Genomic DNA, 18,938 nt, shown 5'->3' on the forward strand with positions numbered 1-18,938 from the left:
AATCTACTTAAAGTACCAAAAGTAGTCATTGTGCAGATTGGTCCATTTCAGAATAATATATGTTTTATTATTGATCATTAAAGTGTTATCAAAGCTGGTAAAGATGCAGCTAGTTTTAATGAGGTTGGATACTGCAGGGTAGCTTGTGAATTTACTCCAGGTGTAACTAAAGTCAGTTGAGTTTTAATCCAAACCTGTAAAGTAACTGAAGGTATTAAATACATGTAGTGGAGCAAAAGTGTACAGTTGACTTCTGGGTCATTCCTGGCATTCGGTGCCATTTAGGTCCCCAACACATGATATCATATGTTTTGTATTTAAAAGGTCTAATGCTTATTTTTTAAAAGCATGGTTTTAAATGTTTATACCCTCTACCATAAATATATATATATATATATATATGGTGATTATATCTATCAAATATATGTTTATGCTTCAAAAGCATTTAACTTCACCCTGAAAAATAGTAAAAAAATAAACTGAAATGGTAATACCCAAATAAAGTAGGCGTGTCAACTAGAACCCCAGTCCAGTTTCATGAATTTCCGAGTCTGGTTAAACTTATCATGCTTTTTATGCAAAATGTAAAGGTATACCTTTCTGTCAGTTAATCAGCTCAGAGTAAAATATTGCATATATCACAAGCACACACAAAGACAAAAACAATGCGATAAGCCAGCATTCTCTTTTATTAAAATGTACACGTAAGCAAACATTAACCATAACAACTATCCTACAGGAATAGCTTTGAATATATCTACATCCAAAAGCCTTGTGCACAGTGGTTTTTAAATCACAGTGGGGTTGCTTGTCGCAGCAGCAGATGTATTGGACAGCCAGCCACAGTGAAGTGTAAGACCTACAGTGTAAATACCACTAAATTCCACTCAAAAACATATGGCTGTCCTTCTAAAACAGCTAAGGCATACAGTATCAAATGATCTCAGATCAGCCAACTCTGTCATCTGTCTCCCCTGAATAACCTGACCCTATCATTTGTGTCCACTTTAATGATGGTATGTTTGTGTTTTTATCTTGTGCTCATGCTTTTACCTCTTAGAATATTTAACAAATCGAACGGTGTCCTTGGGTGTCATGAAAGCCGCCTTGAATACAATTTATATGTATTATTTAATTATTATTAAATTACATCAAAGTGAAACAGTACCCCTTTTTTCATACTCTTTAAAGAAATTCACAAATTGAGAAATAAATTGAAACGTTTTTAAAGGCTTCATGTGGACTTTCTACTCTGACTCATTCCCCAAAGCCATTCTCATCCCACCAATGAGTGCATCCACCACTCCAAACACTAAACCCCCTCCCGTTCTAAAGACATTAAACACCCCACTTCCACTTCTCCACACCAGCCTCCCAAACCCTCCACCTAAAGCGGTGGCCTGACCCCCCATCTCTGACACCACCGTCCCCACGTAGCCCTCGCTCTGCTCCCACAGCCGCCCCCCGAAGAACTTGGTCACCCACCAAGTATTATCCAACGCTTCCCCACATATCCCCACAGTGTCTCCAGCAAGGGTCCCCACGCCGGTGACCCCCGTGTAGCAGCTGTCCACTAAAGACCCCAGCATGGAGGAGGCCACGTGGTAGGTGTTGGAGAAGCAGTTTTCACCGATATCGACGATTGTATCTCCGGCTGAGCCCATACAGGACAAGAAGTCCGAGGTCAGGAGGTGGAAGAGAGAGTAGGTTTCTCCAGGCAGGGCAGACAGAACCCCGAGGTCTTCCTGAAGAACGTATGTCACCTGGGAAGAGAACAATTATTTAATATTTTATCTGAGAGAATGGTGTGAATAATAAAACGACACATAACCTGAGGGCCTGTAAGGAGTAAACACCGGCTGCAGGTCGCACCTCATTCCAGTGTCTGGGAGGAGCACACTGGCATGAGGAGATTTCATAATCACTGAAACTCAACCCGTTTCCCTGCAAACACACTAAACATCTCCACGTTCTAATTAATAGATTCTTGCTGTAATAGTCTATCAGTTGTAATATTTTGCTGCTGTTGCTGCGTTCCGGTTTTAATGTGGTTTTGTTGCCTTTTATAGACTTGTTTAATTTTTTTCTTTTACTATTTTCACTTTCTTTAGTATTCATTGTAGTTATCAGTTGCTCATGAGCTAAAGTACTTGTCATTATGAAATATGTTGGCTGTAATTGGTCAAATTACTTATACACTTTCCTTGCAATGAGGAATCGCACTCCGCCTGTTAAAACAGTTGTATCTTTTCTGTTTCTCTGCAAAAACACGCTAAAGTCTAAAAAAGGTAACTTGGAAATGTTGTCCGACTTGACCTTTCACTTCAAAAAGGTGTAGTAGAAAGCCTGCGTTAGAAACTGGGTTGTGGCTGGCTCTTTTGTCTTTTACTTCTTGTGTTGCATTTTTGGAGGAGCCTGGCTCTTAAGATTTTCATTTCCTAAACTACACCGTAGATGTTGTGCATATGACAAATAAAGCCTTTGAGTCCTCTGCATTACAGGAAGAGTAGAATGATTTGTGAAGGAGCTTTTTCCGTTTATTGCTGGCATGTTATATTATTTTGTTTCGATGTGTCATGCAATAGTATTTAGCTGCACAGAGTGTATACATGTGTGGGTTTTCTCTGGAAGTGTTTCCTTGTACGATGTGAGGGTCTAAGGACAGAGGGTCTGAGGACAGAGGGTCTAAGGACAGAGGGTCTAAGGACAGAGGGTCTGAGGACAGAGGGTGTCGTTTCTCTCACTGATATTCTGAACAATGTGTGCTGTTGTATTTGCTGTAAAGTGTCTCTACTGTAGGCTATTTTTATTATATGTACAGCACTTTGGCTCCACCAAAAATCGTTTATAAATGTGCTATATAAATAAAACTTGATTTGATTTTATAAATAGGGTCATGGGTGACCGGTAAGGCCGTTCTTACCAGATGTAGAATTGTTAAACTGCTTCAATATACATTCAACTAAACTGCACCCAATGACTGGAAAAGGCCCTGCGTGAGATCGCTCTCTCCACTCCACTGTGTAAGCCGAGCAGAATAGGACATTGGATCACTTCATGCCATTACAATTAGCTTCAGGCCATTCTCTTGTGAGCCTTGTGGCAGCGAGGCAGGAGTGTCCCTTTAATCCACATCACATAAAACACTGCTTCAGTCACTTATATCACCTGTCCGGGGAGATCTGTGACTCTGGAGAAGACCGGTCGCAGCGGAGCTCTGAGGATGGACAAGGTGGTGGAGAGGACGTAGACCAACATGGAGCTGGAGTTAGTGTCTGTTTCTTGTTCCTCCACAGCCCCATCGTCGGCTGAGGACTCGGGAGACTGAGTCACATCGCTCTGCTCTTCAACACCTTCTGAACCAGCCTCTTCTCCTTTCTCTGAACCTGAACTGACCTCCTCTCCATCAGCGCCTCCACCTGCAGGGTTTGATTCTGCATCTCCTTTGTTTTCATCAGTAAGATTTGCATCCAATATTTCTAGGATTCCAGGGAGCCCCTCACTGTGAAGACCCTCTTTGATGTCAACAATCTCCCCAGCTGCTCCTCCACATCCCTCTGCGAACAGCTCTGCCACTCCTAGCATCTCCTCCAGCTCCTTAACGCTCATGTGCCTCTCCCCTTCCCCCGTCTCTGTGATCAACCCCAGACTGAAGCCCCTCTTCCCCTCCGGGACGGCGCAGCACACTGCAGACCACAGAGGCTTCGTCTGACACTCCTCGTCTCCATCCTCAGCCGCCCCGAGACCCCCCACCCCCGTCAGGATGTAGAGATCTCCGCCTAAAGAGATGCATTTGGGAGAGATGGTGGACCGGACCAGTGTTGTGACTGTGGCGTCCCAGAGCTGAAGGGGGGAGTCTGTGGGTGAGACAGGGGGAGATGTATCCCCTCCTCGGAGAAGGGCTGGTACCGCTACTTTGTTGTCTTCCTCTGTCTGCCAGAAACAAGAAGAGCCACAGTATGAGTGTAACATATATGAAAGTGTACATATAACCCTGTATAAAGCGGGGTTTATTATGCTAATTTCAGGTAGTATTTTGTTCCTCTACGGCACATGTGTCAAACTCAAGGCCCGGGGGCCAAATCCGGCCCGTGGTGCATTTAATTTCGGCCCGCAGGATAATTTCGAATTGCTATTAGATCTGGCTCGCCGGTATATTGCACGCACACCTTCACTCCATCCTGAGGGTCTCCTCCGCTCAGAGCCTGAGCCCAAACATTGATGACCTTGCTCCCGAGATGAGATGCCAAGTATCAGCTTGAACTAGCATCACAGAGCAGCACACTGAGTTCAATGGATGCTTCCTTCTGCACTTTCTCTCACGACAACAGGGCATGTTTGGTTTGTTCTTTGAGGGAAATTGTTTTGTTGAAGCTGTTGTTGGCCTGTGGAAACATGTGCTCATAAGAAATGACTCTGCAGATCGAGCCATAAGAAATGACTCTGCAGATAGAGCCATAAGAAATGACTCTGCAGATAGAGCCATAAGAAATGAATGCAACTGATTATTTAATGTTGTTTTTATAGACAATCATTTAAGCTTTGTTAGTTCCAGGTTTAATATGTGCAATGAGTTCATTTCAATACGTTTTGCAATAAACATTGAACCAGTCCGGCCCTCCACTAGTACCCATTTTTTTTATTTTGGCCCACTGTGTGTTTGAGTTTGACACCCCTGCTCTACTGGGACATGTCTCCATGCTTTAATGTTCAAAAAGCTCTTTATTGTTCTCATACTGCCTCTTTCACCCTCTGTCTGAAACCAGAGCCCAGTCTGCTCTGATTGGTTAGTTGGCCGGCTCTGTTGTTATTGGTCAACCGCTTAGAAATGTCCCACCCCATAGCCTATCACGTACAATGTGTTGTAGCCAATAGAAGCTCAAGTGTTACATAGTGATGTCACTATGTTACGCGAGTACACAAAGGAGTCCAATAGAGACATTTCATGAAGGGGGGGGGGGGGGAAAGAGACAAATAGGCCCCATTTAACTTACATATACTTCAGCTAGTACTTTCAAATATGATTTATTGTATTACATGTTTGATTAATCATTTCAAAAGCTTAGGAGTTCTTTTAAATAAACACAAAGAGTTTAGGAACAAATAGATTCATTTTCAACAATGTTTTTATTGTATTATCTTATCATATATAAAATCTTAATCTGAATAGAAACTATATCTGTCAAATATACAGTTGAGTAAACACATATCATGTTTCTCTGAAGGTGAGTCGAAGTATAAAGGAGCATAGAATCAAAGTACAAGTACACAAAACTGCATCCTGGAATCCCCACCTGTGATTTATACAGTTATTTTTTAAAAACCCATCATTCAAAAGCAGGTAGTGCTACTGGAAACAACATGATAGATGTTCCTTACCACATCAACATGCCCTCCCCCCTCCTCCGTCCCTGCGATGCTGAGAGTGAAGGCCGTGCAGACAGCTGTGTCACAGGACGGTTTGGACAGCGAGGCGAACGCCTGTCCCCCGGGGAGGCTGTGGCAGAGCGAGCGCAGCCCCGAGGACCCCCCCTGAGGAGGCGTCCGTCTGTGGAAGCAGCCGCTGCAGAGACTCGGCTCCGAGGAGTCCTCATCTGCCAGAGACAGGCCCAGCAGCAAACACACACTCACAGCTGCACTGACAGCAGCAGGGCGCAGCATGGTGGTGGTGAGCTCAGCAAATCCCCCCTCTGCCTCACACACACACACACACAGAGCAGGCTTTTAAATTATCCAGTGGTTTCCGTTTATAGATGGGAAAGATAAGGTTGTTGTTTCCTCACTGGCTCCTGGTTCTCTGCTGCAGTGTGTGTCCACCCATGGCTGTGTTCTTTGAAAGTCAGCAGAGGGGATCTGTATTGCAGGCACAATCCTGCTTACTCCTTCATTTCCCTGTTCACTGACAACCTCGCCCCCTCTGTCAGTTCCTCCCTCTTCCACTCTCCCTCTGGCAGTACCTCCACTTCACCCCTCCCTCTTAAGCGCTCCATGGTTACACCTTTAACTCCCACTGCTGTAAAGTATACAAGCACCGCACACACCCACCAAAAGCTGCCCAAAACCTGTAAGTCCACATTCCAAAACAATGGTCGTTGTAGAGGTGAGTGCCTGGAATGACACACTCTCATTGTGCATTATTCTGTGTAAATCACATTCCCGAGAAGGGCTGAACAGGTACAGCTGCTTTGATAAGATAGGTCCTTATCAGGCAGGAGTTCTCACTTATAGCAGCAGCTAAAGTGTCACTGACTGAGCTAAATGTAACAATGTCATCCTCATTAAAACTTAATCCTGACAGTGTCAACGTCACGGGTCATTGTATCACAGAGTGCAGCTATTATTGAGCTCTTCCTGGATAAACACACTCCCTCTTACATATTACAGCTGGTTCTCTATTAAAGGTTTCAGGTTTTCTATCCTTGCGACACGTTTTTATAAAATAGCGAAGTTGCATAAACAGCAATCTGCATGCTATCTAATTATCATGTGCACGAGTAAGAGTGAACACAAACATGTCCAGCTTTCTTTTTTGGCATGAAGGAGAGGTGGAGTGAGTCCAGCTATTCTGCCCTTAAGTTGCTAAAGAGTTGTGGCAAACATCCGCCAAATGTCCCCCTGGGCTTCTATCAAGAGTGGAATAAGGACTCTTTGCAATCAAGTAAAGAAAGGAACATGTGCATAACTAGCATGAACCAGGTTTCAATAAGATGTTCTTAAACACAGCTTGTATGTAGTGAATGTGCTAAGTACACATGTGCTGGGTACAATGAGTGTTCACACAGACTGTAGCACACCTCGATGAGTGACTAAGATTTGTAGGGTGTGATGCTTTGGGTGGGGCACATTACACACTTAGTTTAAGACAACAAACATACAACCTTAATACATCGTGTAGCGGCCAAAATCATATAGAACTAAAACAGATAGTTAACTTAACAGCCGCTGAGGCACTAGTTAGCGGATCTTACGCAGGGCAATGATCCAGGTCCAGACAAGATTCTCCGTTGTGCATTTTATTCCGATAATAGCACAATGAACAGGTTTCCTATACCTCTTTTCCTTAAGCCGTTCCTGTGGCTTGAAACACCCTGGTAAAAAACCGTTTGCCTACTAGTGCTCTGCTCCCACCTCCGCCTGTCTCCAATATATATAATTACACCAGGTGCTCTAATCACCCAGTGCCCAAAACATGCCTTCAAAATAAAAGCATAGAAACTACTTTAACTTATGACGCTAACTAAGAATACATATAAATAAATGATAATAATAAATACTATAGGCCTAAACAGCAAGAAAAGAAATGTTAAACTATTAAATAATATAAAGAGATATATATAGCTCCAACACATCGTTTTATGTAAACTAGTTTGTGTAGCATTGTGTCCGTAGAATCTGTGAATGAAACGTGACACACAATTTCAATTTAAAACAAAATCTTTTAGTTTGACATTTTACACACACATCTGAAAAGGTGCAAAACACATTGGATCTGACAGGGTGTAGCTTTGACTTATGACACATTGTGTAAAAGAAATTGAACATTGTAGAAACGACAGAACCTCCGGTAACGAGTAAAAAAGACGTATCGTCGGAAAAGATCTAAATTACACTAGCTTTAATGGAGTGCAGCATGTATGCAATACCAAGATGGTGTTTAGATAATGCAAAAACAAATAAACAAAAGCTCTCTATATGCAGGACACACCGAGTCTTAGTCACACTTTGTAGATTGATAAACTGTTTAGACAAATAATCAGCAGCTTGGACATGTAACAGGAAAAACGATCCATTCATCTCACTGGCTGTGGATTTCTCCTACACACTTGTCAAACTGGTGTTTAGTCACAAATGTAATTCTCCACATGTAAAACCCACATCTATCTGGGAGAGTTCTTTGATAGTGATACTGCAATTAGGAAAAAGTCCACAAGTGGAAACAGGAAATACATTCAGTCACATTCTGTCTTTCACTCTCACACACACAGATGTACAAACCCTGCATCCCTTGCTTATAAATACATGTAACCACACACTGCGGCTCACTCGTTAGGGAGGTCAATGACCAGTTCAGCCTCGTCTCCCTCCCCTCTGTCTTCATCTCCTCTGTCACTGTCTCCGTCGCTCTCCCCCTCCTCCTCCGCTGCGTCCCCGCTCAGCATCTGTCGGGGAACCCAGCTGAACGGGCTGCTGGCTGCCGGGGGGGCCGCAGGGGCTGATGGGTAATTAGCTGCCATGGGGGCAACAACCTGAGAGGAATGCAAAAAGTAAGAGTGAAAATGTGAGGAAGGACAAAGGGATGGAGATAAGATGAAGGAATGAGGGGTATAACTGGATGGATAACGGCATTACAGATGCACATCAGCAAAGATCATAAATCAGTAATCAACAAATCAGGGTCCTGGAATGTCATTATTTAAAATACATATTGAAGTTGAGTTACTATATCAAAACCTGTCTGCAATATTGTGCAAGAAGGTCAACTCAACCAATTCATTGCCGGTGCATATTGTTCAAGAAAATACTAAAGATTGGCTACAACCTTTGTTTTACCTTCATTTCAGAAATCATATTTGAACTGCGTCTGTGTTCAAGCTATTTCATTTAGATTTGTCTTTGGCTTCAAGAGGACATATTATGCTCATTTGCAGACCATCTACATGCACAACAACCTATATGACACACTACAAGAAATGGAAAAACCAAAAAAACAATATCGGGCCTCTGTAAGATGGTTGCTAAGGGGACGGTTGCACTTCCATACTTGGGATGAGATGTTTTGTTTGTTGTGTTAATGTGACTATCGTGTGTAAATGTTTGTTTGACTGTTTATGTGACATCAGGAACAATAGCTAGTGCTCATGTGGACCACACTAAATACATACATCTTGGATTCTCTAAGGAGAACATAAAAGTAAACGAATATTATTTCCTTGTTGCTATGCATATATTCTGTGACCTAAATACCACCGACTGGAATTGACTTGGGTGCTAATTAGCATAAATGGCACATTAATATATGTAAGAGGAAAGCAGTGAATATGTATTTTGTAAGCTATGAATATCTTTTTGTTTCTCTTCCTCTCTCACCTTCCCCGGTGTCTCTTTCTTGTTTCTAGGCGTCTTTGTTTTTCTCTCTTTCTTCACTCGTTCAGCTGGAGGAGCCAAATACTCCGGTGGGAAGGGCATCTGCCCGACACACGCAGGGCCCCACACATCAAATGAACACACAAACACACATGCATGGCAACATTACAAGACAGACACACAAAAAAATACAAAGAAAAATGAACAATGCAACGACAGTGGAGCCATAATAGACATCGAATAGCACCAAATGAAGATATAAAAACGTATGATAAAATAATATAAACAATGCCAAATTAAAACACAGATGTTTGCTGATGAGGACAGGGCAGTGGCAGCAATGTTCATCTTGCTGGCCGCACTAAGATATGAGAAAGGGAGATGGAAACTCACGGTGTTGAGGTAAGGTCCAGAGCCTGAGGACTGCAGGGGGTTCACACCAGAACGGGAGAGCAGGGAGAGATGAGGGGAGGAGGACGATGGGAGACACGCTCCAGGACTACTTCTTCGCCTGAAAAGAGTACATGAGAGATTAAGAGAAACTCAGTGTGGCAGAAAGGGCATTCACAGTGGGCGACTGTGGCTGCGAGGGAGTGCGGTCGCCTTTCAACCAGAAGGTTGTGGGTTCGATCCCAGCCCGTGCAGTCAACATGTCGATGTATCCTTGGGCAAGATACTGAACCCTGAGTTGCTCCCGATGGCATGGCCAACGGTGTGTGAATGTTAGTTCCTAGAGTAAGGTACACTGCTCTGTATGGATGGGTGTGAATGGGTGAATGACATGTAGTATGTAAAGCGCTTTGAGGGGTCGTAAAGACTGGATAAAGCGCTATATAAGTACAGTACATTTACCATTTACTTCTTCTCCTGAAAAGAGTACATGAGAGATTAAGAGAAACTCGGTGTGGCAGAAAGGGCATTCACAGTGCAACATGTTTTCTCACAGTGGTCCATTCGGTTCAATAGGCAACACCAAGTCAGTGAGTATAAATGTTTGGCTCACTTCTTTGTTACATCTCGTTCTCTTTCCCTCTCCCTGGGGCCTTCTCCTTCACTGATTTTCTGAAGAAACTGTTGCATCTGAATCTGGAACAGAAGACACGAAAACATAAATCCACCTACTGTTTACAACTCCTACATTTACGTAGTCATAAACACTCGATACTGTTAAGAACGTTTGGTTTACCTGAGGAGTCTTCATCTACCCTCTCGTACTGTAGCAGTCTGTCCAGGAGGAAGCTAGAAAACAAGTGAAGGACATTGTTTAACGTAAACACATTTTGAAGTACACACAATGTGATCTCACCTTCACTTTTTGATCACGTTCAAGTTTTTTTCTTGTCTAGAATAAGCCATTTTTGTTTCTTAAGTACATAAAAGAAAGCCCTTAATGTTACACTGGAACCCTGCCATCTTACAGATTCTGATGTTGTTGCCTTTAGGTTTGCCATAGCAAGCTGTTGACATATCATGTCACATTATAAACGCTATAACCCCTTCTACATCCTTGCTAAATCATTCAATGTATTTTTCTTCAATCAGAAAAGGTGAAAAATTCCGAAACAATTTCCAGCCTATTATCTAATTGTTGAATATTTTCTGGACCATACTTGATTCCCTAAGCATCTGTTCCCTGAAGTAAGTACCTTTAAAATGATTCTCATTGTCCTTAAATAAATTATTTTGTGTGAGTTTCTTTTTTGGGGGTTATTTTATCTGGGCTAAGAGTCCTGAGTGAGGGTTAGAGGAAAGGGTTGCTTTATTTTGTTATGTTTTAACACACCGAAAAGGTGGAAAGTAACATTGGAACACAAATGTGTACACATACAAAATGTCTAATTAATATAAATATGGCAAAAATGTGCCCTCACCTTTTGTCCCTGGACACTTTGAGAAGTTTCCTCTGTGATCTCCTCAACTCCTCCTGAAAACATTCCTGTTCCTGAAGAAAGGGAATACAAACACGAAATCAATGCAGAAAATGACACATATGTGTTAATAAAGTACTAAACGTGATTGATAAAGACTGACTGAACACATATAGTTTATCTGTACTTACATAAACAAGGAATTTTAATTTTCGCTTGAGATTTTTGTATTTCCGCTTGTAGTCAACTTCGACGTCCGTTTGACCGTTCATTTCTAAAATAAAGGATGCAAATAATGGATTAATGACTACACCACCTGCTAACAGTAATATATATAAACTGGAGGTAATTGTAGTAACTCGTACTGCATTACAAACCACATAAGAAGCTACTGTATGCATGCTAAGCTAAACGTTAGCTCACCTAGCTAGCTCGCTAACTAACGGAGCTGCTGTTCTCAGAAGCTGCTGAAAATATACACCAATATTAATTTCAAGTGTGCAAAGAAGCTTTCTATTCATTTCAAAGCACATTTTTATTATTATTGAGACCCATTGGTACCTCTAGCTTGATTCTGTCTGTGCGACATGCTTTTGTTTACGTTGTGACGTCGTTTTTATATTCTTCTACGCCTTCAATGGCGGTGTGCAACCATCGGTCCGGAGCATTACCGCCACCTGCTGCCTCTCGTAAAGTATAACCATGAATCAGTTTTCAATGGTTTGTCTGATCAAATCAAATGATGATACTTTTAATATTAAAATCCCTAATTCTAGAGTTTCTGAGACCTTTTGAATAAGGATCTGGTGACGGTGAAATAAAAATAATATTACAAAAAAGGAAAATAAAATTGCAATAAAGCAGAATTATGCAAAATCTAAAAATGTTTGGACAGGTTGAGTCACAACATATACAATCAATCAATTGACCCCATCCAAATCAGTTTACAGACCTACACCAACACTTTATCAATGCATTCCTCAAACAAAATCAGTCCTTTAATAACATCACACAATAGCAAAAACAGTAAGAGTAACCTTTTGCAGATATGCAATATAGTTTTGATTTATCGAACGTTAAGATTGTTTCAAAATGACCCAAAGTGATAGAGAATATATGTAATTTGCCTCTTTTACCAACCTTAACCACCAACCTTGTTCCTCCTGCAGCAGCACTTCAGAGAGGTGTTGTTCTTCCTGTCCTGTTAGGTTAGCCCAGGAGTTGCTCATTAACCACTTTACCTCTAATATCTAGTGGCACCTCTCCCGCCTGCACCACACAGGGCTGGGAATGGAGTTGACTTCACTGTCTCTGGGCTTGTATCTTATTAAGCTTCTATAACAGAGTTGTTAAAGGGCTGAACGTGACTGTACCAAAATCAAACATTACCTGTTTTTATTTTTCAAATCTGATGTATATAGATGAAAACAAATAGAAAAATGTCATAAAACAAAAATAAAATACCTGTAATGCCATTTTCGTGATATGGTGTGTCTTTGTATGACAGTTTATGATCCCGAAAATGAATATATGCCTTTATGTAGAAATAATGCGTACATGTTTATTTCTGCATGACATTAAAAAAATTGACATGTGAGTAGATGTTAGGATTATATTGAATCCTAATTTGCTTTTGATTAAAGATCTCCTAATTAAACATGAACTAAAAAAGATTAATTAAAGGTGGGGTAGGTAATTCACTTTTTACATACACTTTTTGTTATATTCCATGGAATGCTCTTAACATCCCGATTTGACAATAAATATATACAAATATTTCATCTGTGGAAGCCGTGGCGCTGTAAAAAGCACGACCAATCATCTGAGCCGGCCCGGCTAAAGTAACTGGATGGCCTACCTGCCTGTCAGCCTTCCATCGGGGCACAAACTTATCTCGTGCCCTCATTGGTCATGTGCGCGTTCGTGTGTGTTGGAGGAGGGGCTCTGTGAGGAAGTCTGAAGGATTGGGGCAGATCTGGGGTAGGTACATTTGAGAAACCGGCTCGAGATCGCTAGAATTTGAAAATACACAACCGGAGAAAATCTGCCACTTCCTTATAGAGCCCCTCCTCCAACACACACGAACGCGCACATGACCAATGAGGGCACGAGATAAGTTTGTGCCCCGATGGGAGGCTGACAGGCAGGTAGGCCAGTATTACGGCTTCTACAGATGACATTTTTTTATGGATTTTTTGTCAAAGCACTTCAGATATTCATTGCTATCGGGATGTTAAGAGCATTCCATGGAATATAACAAAAAGTGTATCTCGAGCCGGTTTCTGAAACTTACCTACCCCACCTTTAAGTGGATACATACAATTATGTAATAAAACTATTTATATATACAGTCTATGATTCTTACCTACCTTTAAATTAAAATGTGCATTTACAGCTGCTTTGATGCTCAGTCAGGAGTAGCTTCACATGCCTTCATGACTTCTAGCAGTGGGCCTTAGTAGGCTACTGTGCTTGAGAACAATGTCAAGGTTATTGTAATTTACTCAAGTATTTTCACGTTAAGCTACTTTAATTTGATATGTGCGTCTGCTGCTGTGGGGGAACTATGGAAACTACAGTTTTCTATAGCGGACTACAACATGGATGTTTAATAAGAACGAGGGCCTACTGTAAACTCATCTAGAGACTCTGCACCGTGCTCTGATGCTGCTGCTTTGCTTTATGAACGGGGACAACAGAGAAACATATTCTTCATGACCAAAGTTGGAATAGAAATAAAAAAGGAAAGTGAAACTTATGCTCGTCACCCTCTCCCTCCGGTCCACATTAATACAAATGATCCCAATACATTGTATGATTGTGATTCTCAAATGGTCAATATCATGCACTGAGTAATTTTACGATTGATATTTTGAGTATAATTTGATGCCAATACTTTTGTATATTTACTTGCTCAAATAAGTACGATTTTGAAATGCAGGACTTTAACTTGTATTTTTTACAAATTAGTAATACTACTATTGATTAAGTAAAACAACATGTGAGTAGTTTCTAACCCCCTGGTTTGATTGAATCCTCCGGTCAGTGTCCTCTCCCCTGCCGCATACTGTCGAGCTCTGAGTCTGCAGATCAGAGCAGTGCCAGGACCAGGCGCCATGAATTATAGATTATGAACATTTGCAGAGATGAGCAATTCTGCTTCAGTGCAAACACACACACACACACACACACACACACACACACACACACACACACACACACACACACACACACACACACACACACACACACACACACACACACACACACACACACACACACAGACACACGTGCACACACAGAGACACACGCACACACACATGCACACACACAGGCATGCACACACACACAGACACGCACGCACAGACAGACAGGCACGCACACACACACAGACTCCGTGTGTGTCAAGGTTGATGGGGGAGTCAGGCAGAGGAACATATATAAGGAGTTGAGGTAAATGGACAGATAAAAACAGGATAGGCTTTTGGCTGGGAGGCAGATATTTCCTCCTGCAGGGGAACAGAGCAGAAATGCTGACTGTATGAACCTCCCAGACAATATGAACCCCAGCAGGGATAACTGAGCATCCTTTACTGCAACTCAAGCAGGAGCTGTGATGTCTCAGTTTCGGCATCCTCTTCCAGACATTAGTAGAGCCTACTTGCAAAAATAAACACGTACTGTCTACCTTCCCAGGCTAAAAGAAAGAAAGAAACCTGTCGATGTGAAGCACAATATCTGCCCCTCAACACCGACAGAATCTGCTTTGATTCCAAAGACGCTGGCGGACAGAAATAGAATAGACCCTCCTGTGTCTCCAGCCATAAATCGCTGCTGTCGGCTAAAACAGCTAACCTCCTGTCAGCTAAAGTCCTCTGCCCCCCCCCCCCCTCTCCGCACACACCCCTTCGCTCTCTACTCTTAATGGATTCATATATTCTCAAGTCAGGCTGCGGACCCTGATCTGTGCTTGTCAATACATTTTCTCCTGTTCATTTTCTTTAAGATGTATGTCCTCTCTCTTGTTGCTCGGTTACATTACTGTTGTTCTAGCATGTCTCTGTGTGTGTGTGCGCGCGTGTGTGTGTGGTGTGGGTGTGTGTGTGTGTGTGTGTGTGTGTGTGTGTGTTCCCCCCCTCTTTCTTTTACTCCCTCTCCCTCTCTGTATTGTGTTGTCCTCCAATGTGTCTCTCCCTCTCACTCAGTCCACCTCTAATATTGCACTTTGCTCAATACATTTCTATTTTGTCCAATTTGCAGTTACTGGAATGAACCAAAATCACTACAAAGGCACCAACAACAACAACTGCAGTAAAAGTCTTCTCAGTGATCAAAAGGTAAGCGCCGATGTTTCATGGTTTTCAGTTATAGCTGACATGGAAACAGTGTCCAACATAATGTGACTGTATTCATTTTCAAACATCGTATTTGTGTGCAGGATATTCAATTAGTAATGTTTCTGTTTCATGTGTACTTGTTCTCCACTTTTGTGTGTGTGTGCATGTGTGTATGTGTGTGTTGCAGGAAAAGCTTATCCAGGCTATTAAAAGAATCAAGCACGAGGTAGACGAATGCAGGGAAGCAGAGACGAAGACATTCATAGAGTCTTTGGGAGTAGAGGTATTGTTGTGCATTATTAATCCTCATCTTTTACTAAAATACTCTCTTTAGACGCAGTTAAAGAAGTTTGACTAAAACTACAGTTAGGGCCACATGTGAAAACATTTTTGAGATCTGACAAAAAGTGACATTTTCTTCTGACTTCTGAGAAAAAATAGATCCGATTTTTTTCAGAAATCTGACTTTGATCACCGAACTTAAAAACAACATATAACTTTTGATCAGCTCTCAAAACAATGTTAACATGTGTTCCTAATCCTACTCCGCACATACTGTATATTCTTTACAGTTCAAAAACAGAAAAGATGATCCATATCCTCACATTAATCATCTCTAAACTCCTCTTTCAGAACAGTTTTGATGTCCTCAAACGAGAAGTCAGATCCGAGTTTGAGAACCTCCATCGCTTCCTGGACGAGGAGGAATGTAAGGATCTGGAGCGACTTCAGAGAGAGAGACAGAAACAAGTGAAGCAGCTGAAAGAGAGGGAGAAGAAAATATCAGCGCAAGCGACAGACCTGGAGACAGCGATATATGTCCTCAACAAAAAACTGACCGAGGAGGACCATCCCAAACTGCTCAGAGTGAGGAAGAGAAGACATTAGCATGCAGAGACGTGGCTTATTATTAGCTTGAATATTCTGTAACCATTTCGACAGAGGGTGAGCTAATGTACGATAGAGGTGTAAAATAGTTTGGACTCCCTTCCCCAGCCGCAGGGCCACACACGGGGTCACAAAGGGTCACTGCAAGCATTCCCCTTGGCCCGCGACAAACTTACCACTCGTGACTTGTCGAAATAAGTGTCTATAATTGCTGCTTCTCTTGGAGCTGCTGGGAAACGATGTGACCGTGCAGGTTAACATGACGAGCTGCAGAGCAACCCTGTTAGCTGCTCTGCCCCTCTTCCTCTGCACTCCTTTGAGCAATTACATCGATTGGCTAAACGGTTGACTTCCACAATCAATTCCTCATTTAAAAGTGAAAGGGAGTCAGCAAATAGGAACAGGCAGCAATCTGGCTGAGGTCAAAGCTTGTATTTTTAGTTCAAACTGAATCAATCAATCACATTTTATTTGTAAAGTCCAATGTAAGAAATTACACATTTGTCTGAAGGGGTGAACAAGAAAAAATCGCTCTCAGAAAACCTGCCCCTAAACAATTAAAGACAACTGCAATAGTTGTTGTGTATATGGATTAAAAAAGATAATAACATGACATAATAGACGATGTGATTATTTCCACTAACTCTAGTTTTGTCTCATTGCAGGAAATTCAAGATCTCATAAAAAGGCAGGTCCTCAACCGAACTGTTTTCGCCTCCCACATTTACCCTTTCTCTCATTAATCTTCTGTGTGAGCATGCTGGGCATTTCCTCTCCATACCCCTCAAACTGTGGTGTGCTTACCCGATCCATGTTCCACCTTTCATCATTCAGTCCTCCCCCTTCCTGCTTTGTCCGAACAGGTCTCAGGTCAGCTTCAAACCTCCAGCAGAGGTGGACACTGAGGTGCGCTCCGGGCAGTTCGTGGGTCCCATTCAGTACCGGATATGGAAGCACATGAAAAGCTGGCTCTACCCAAGTATGTTTTTTGATTTTTTTTTTTGATTTTGATATACTTTATTAATCCCCGTGGGGAAATTGTTCTATCTCCCATTTCCATGTGTGCAAACAAATTCAAACCTTAAACTTGATACATATCTCTCCACACCATCGTGTTTTTGTGCATGTAAATGGTCTGCAAAGGCTAAAATCCCAAACGCCTCCATTGGATTCCTTTATTTACTTTTGAAACATACACTGAAAGACATCACTATGTAACACTCGCGCTTCTATCGGCCTGTGCCCAAACACATTGCACGTGATAGGCTAAGGGGCGGGACATCTCTAAGCGGTTGACCAATCACAACAGAGCCGGCCAGCTAACCAATCAGAGCAGACTGGGCTCTGGTTTCAGACAGAGGGTGAAAAGAGTAAAGGCACTAAATATTTAATATGAACCTTAAAATGAGAATAACAGGTTTTCTTAAAGTTCTCATCGACAAGTTGTCAGATTGGTCCCCTCCTCCCTTGTTCCCTACTCTCCTCGCTGTGTTGCCATTACAGTTTGTCATTTGATTGACCACATACACACTTACTTTATCTCTATTTGCCTACAGGTATAACATCAATGACCTTTGACCCTGAGACGGCCCATCCTAACCTATCCCTGTCCAAGTCTTGCACCTCAGTGTGGTTTGAGGAGGATAAAGACACGAAGGATTGCCAGCCCAACCCTCAGCGGTTCCACTATTACTACTCTGTGTTCGGCAACCAGAGCTTCACCACTGGACGGCACTACTGGGAGGTGGAGGTGGGACGTAAGACAGCGTGGAGGTTGGGCGTGGCGCGAGCCGACGTCCCACGAGGGGAGATGGACGCGACAGGAACCTCCAGCGGCATCTGGACTATGGCCATGAAGGGCGGGTCTGTGGTGGCGTGCACCGACCCCGAGCCCACGAAGGTCAACGTGTCCAGCCGCCTCGTCCGCATCGGGTTGTTCTTAGACTGTGAGAAGGAGGAGGTGTCTTTTTATAACGCTGTCACCATGTCGCCTATTTACACCTTCTCCATGGAGTATGTCGACGTGGCTCTGTTCCCCTTCTTTAACCCGTGTGACGCAGACGAAGGGAGGAACGTGGCGGCCCTTACGATTTTTAACCCTTCCATTTGATGCAGAGGTTTACAACACAAATTGTTCATTTAATGTTAATAAAACTACAGTATATATCATTTTTTGGGCAGGGCTTAAGAGACAAGATAATTAAGTGGCAACTATTAATTAAGTATGCTTAGTATAAAATCATTTTCATCTCGTGTGAAATAACAGCATTTCAATTTTCTTTGGACGTTTTTCAATTTCCTGTCACTTTAAAAACAGAAGGATTCATTGATTGAGAAAAAGATGACTTCACCTCAATTTTGTTGTCACTTTTTTTTGACATTATTCTGACAATATGATACATTGATTGAGAAAATAACAGACATATTCATTTACAAAGAAAGCAATCGTTAGTTATCTAATTGTATACTGTGAATACCACTTGCTTAAAAACTGTTAAATGATTGTTCAGTACAAACATAAAACATGCCTACAGTATACAAGTATGTTTTCTGTTTTAAATGATCTTTTACAGTTACTTAAAAAGTCAAACACATATTTGCTTCAAATGAAGGTTGCTATCTGCTGCTGGCTCTCTGGGGTCCATAGCAAGTGTGAACATTATGATGTCACCTCCGTTGGGCTATAAATATCTCTGTTGTGGCTGCTCAGCTATGATGTGTCCGGCGAGGGTATAGAAGCTGGTATTAGCGGCACGTGGGG

General features: G+C 42.2%; 3 protein-coding genes across 3 annotated transcripts; 1 reads left to right on the plus strand and 2 right to left on the minus strand.

The window, feature by feature from the left end:
• Window positions 1-671: 671 nt before the first annotated feature.
• Window positions 672-5,947, minus strand: LOC117460608 (uncharacterized). The gene is made up of 3 exons (XM_034102154.1): window positions 5,380-5,947; window positions 3,169-3,933; window positions 672-1,763 (listed from the first exon to the last, which is right to left on the minus strand). The coding sequence occupies exons 1-3, from the start codon at window positions 5,659-5,661 to the stop codon at window positions 1,248-1,250; spliced, it is 1,563 nt and encodes a 520-aa protein (XP_033958045.1). The 5' UTR covers window positions 5,662-5,947; the 3' UTR covers window positions 672-1,247.
• Window positions 5,948-7,416: 1,469 nt separating this feature from the next.
• Window positions 7,417-11,602, minus strand: ino80e (INO80 complex subunit E). The gene is given in 9 exon segments (XM_034102423.2): window positions 7,417-8,246; window positions 9,088-9,186; window positions 9,478-9,595; window positions 10,088-10,140; window positions 10,142-10,170; window positions 10,271-10,323; window positions 10,956-11,026; window positions 11,144-11,226; window positions 11,514-11,602. Coding segments are annotated over 9 exon segments (741 nt in total). The 5' UTR covers window positions 11,542-11,602; the 3' UTR covers window positions 7,417-8,039.
• Window positions 11,603-14,871: 3,269 nt separating this feature from the next.
• Window positions 14,872-18,718, plus strand: LOC117460285 (zinc-binding protein A33). The gene is made up of 7 exons (XM_034101601.2): window positions 14,872-14,960; window positions 15,213-15,289; window positions 15,477-15,572; window positions 15,923-16,156; window positions 16,843-16,865; window positions 17,041-17,156; window positions 17,734-18,718. Exons 2-7 carry the CDS (start codon window positions 15,221-15,223, stop codon window positions 18,285-18,287), a joined length of 1,092 nt encoding a protein of 363 aa, XP_033957492.1. The 5' UTR covers window positions 14,872-14,960; window positions 15,213-15,220; the 3' UTR covers window positions 18,288-18,718.
• Window positions 18,719-18,938: the final 220 nt, after the last annotated feature.

This window comes from Pseudochaenichthys georgianus, chromosome 16, assembly GCF_902827115.2.
Source record: "Pseudochaenichthys georgianus chromosome 16, fPseGeo1.2, whole genome shotgun sequence".
NCBI lineage: Eukaryota > Metazoa > Chordata > Actinopteri > Perciformes > Channichthyidae > Pseudochaenichthys > Pseudochaenichthys georgianus.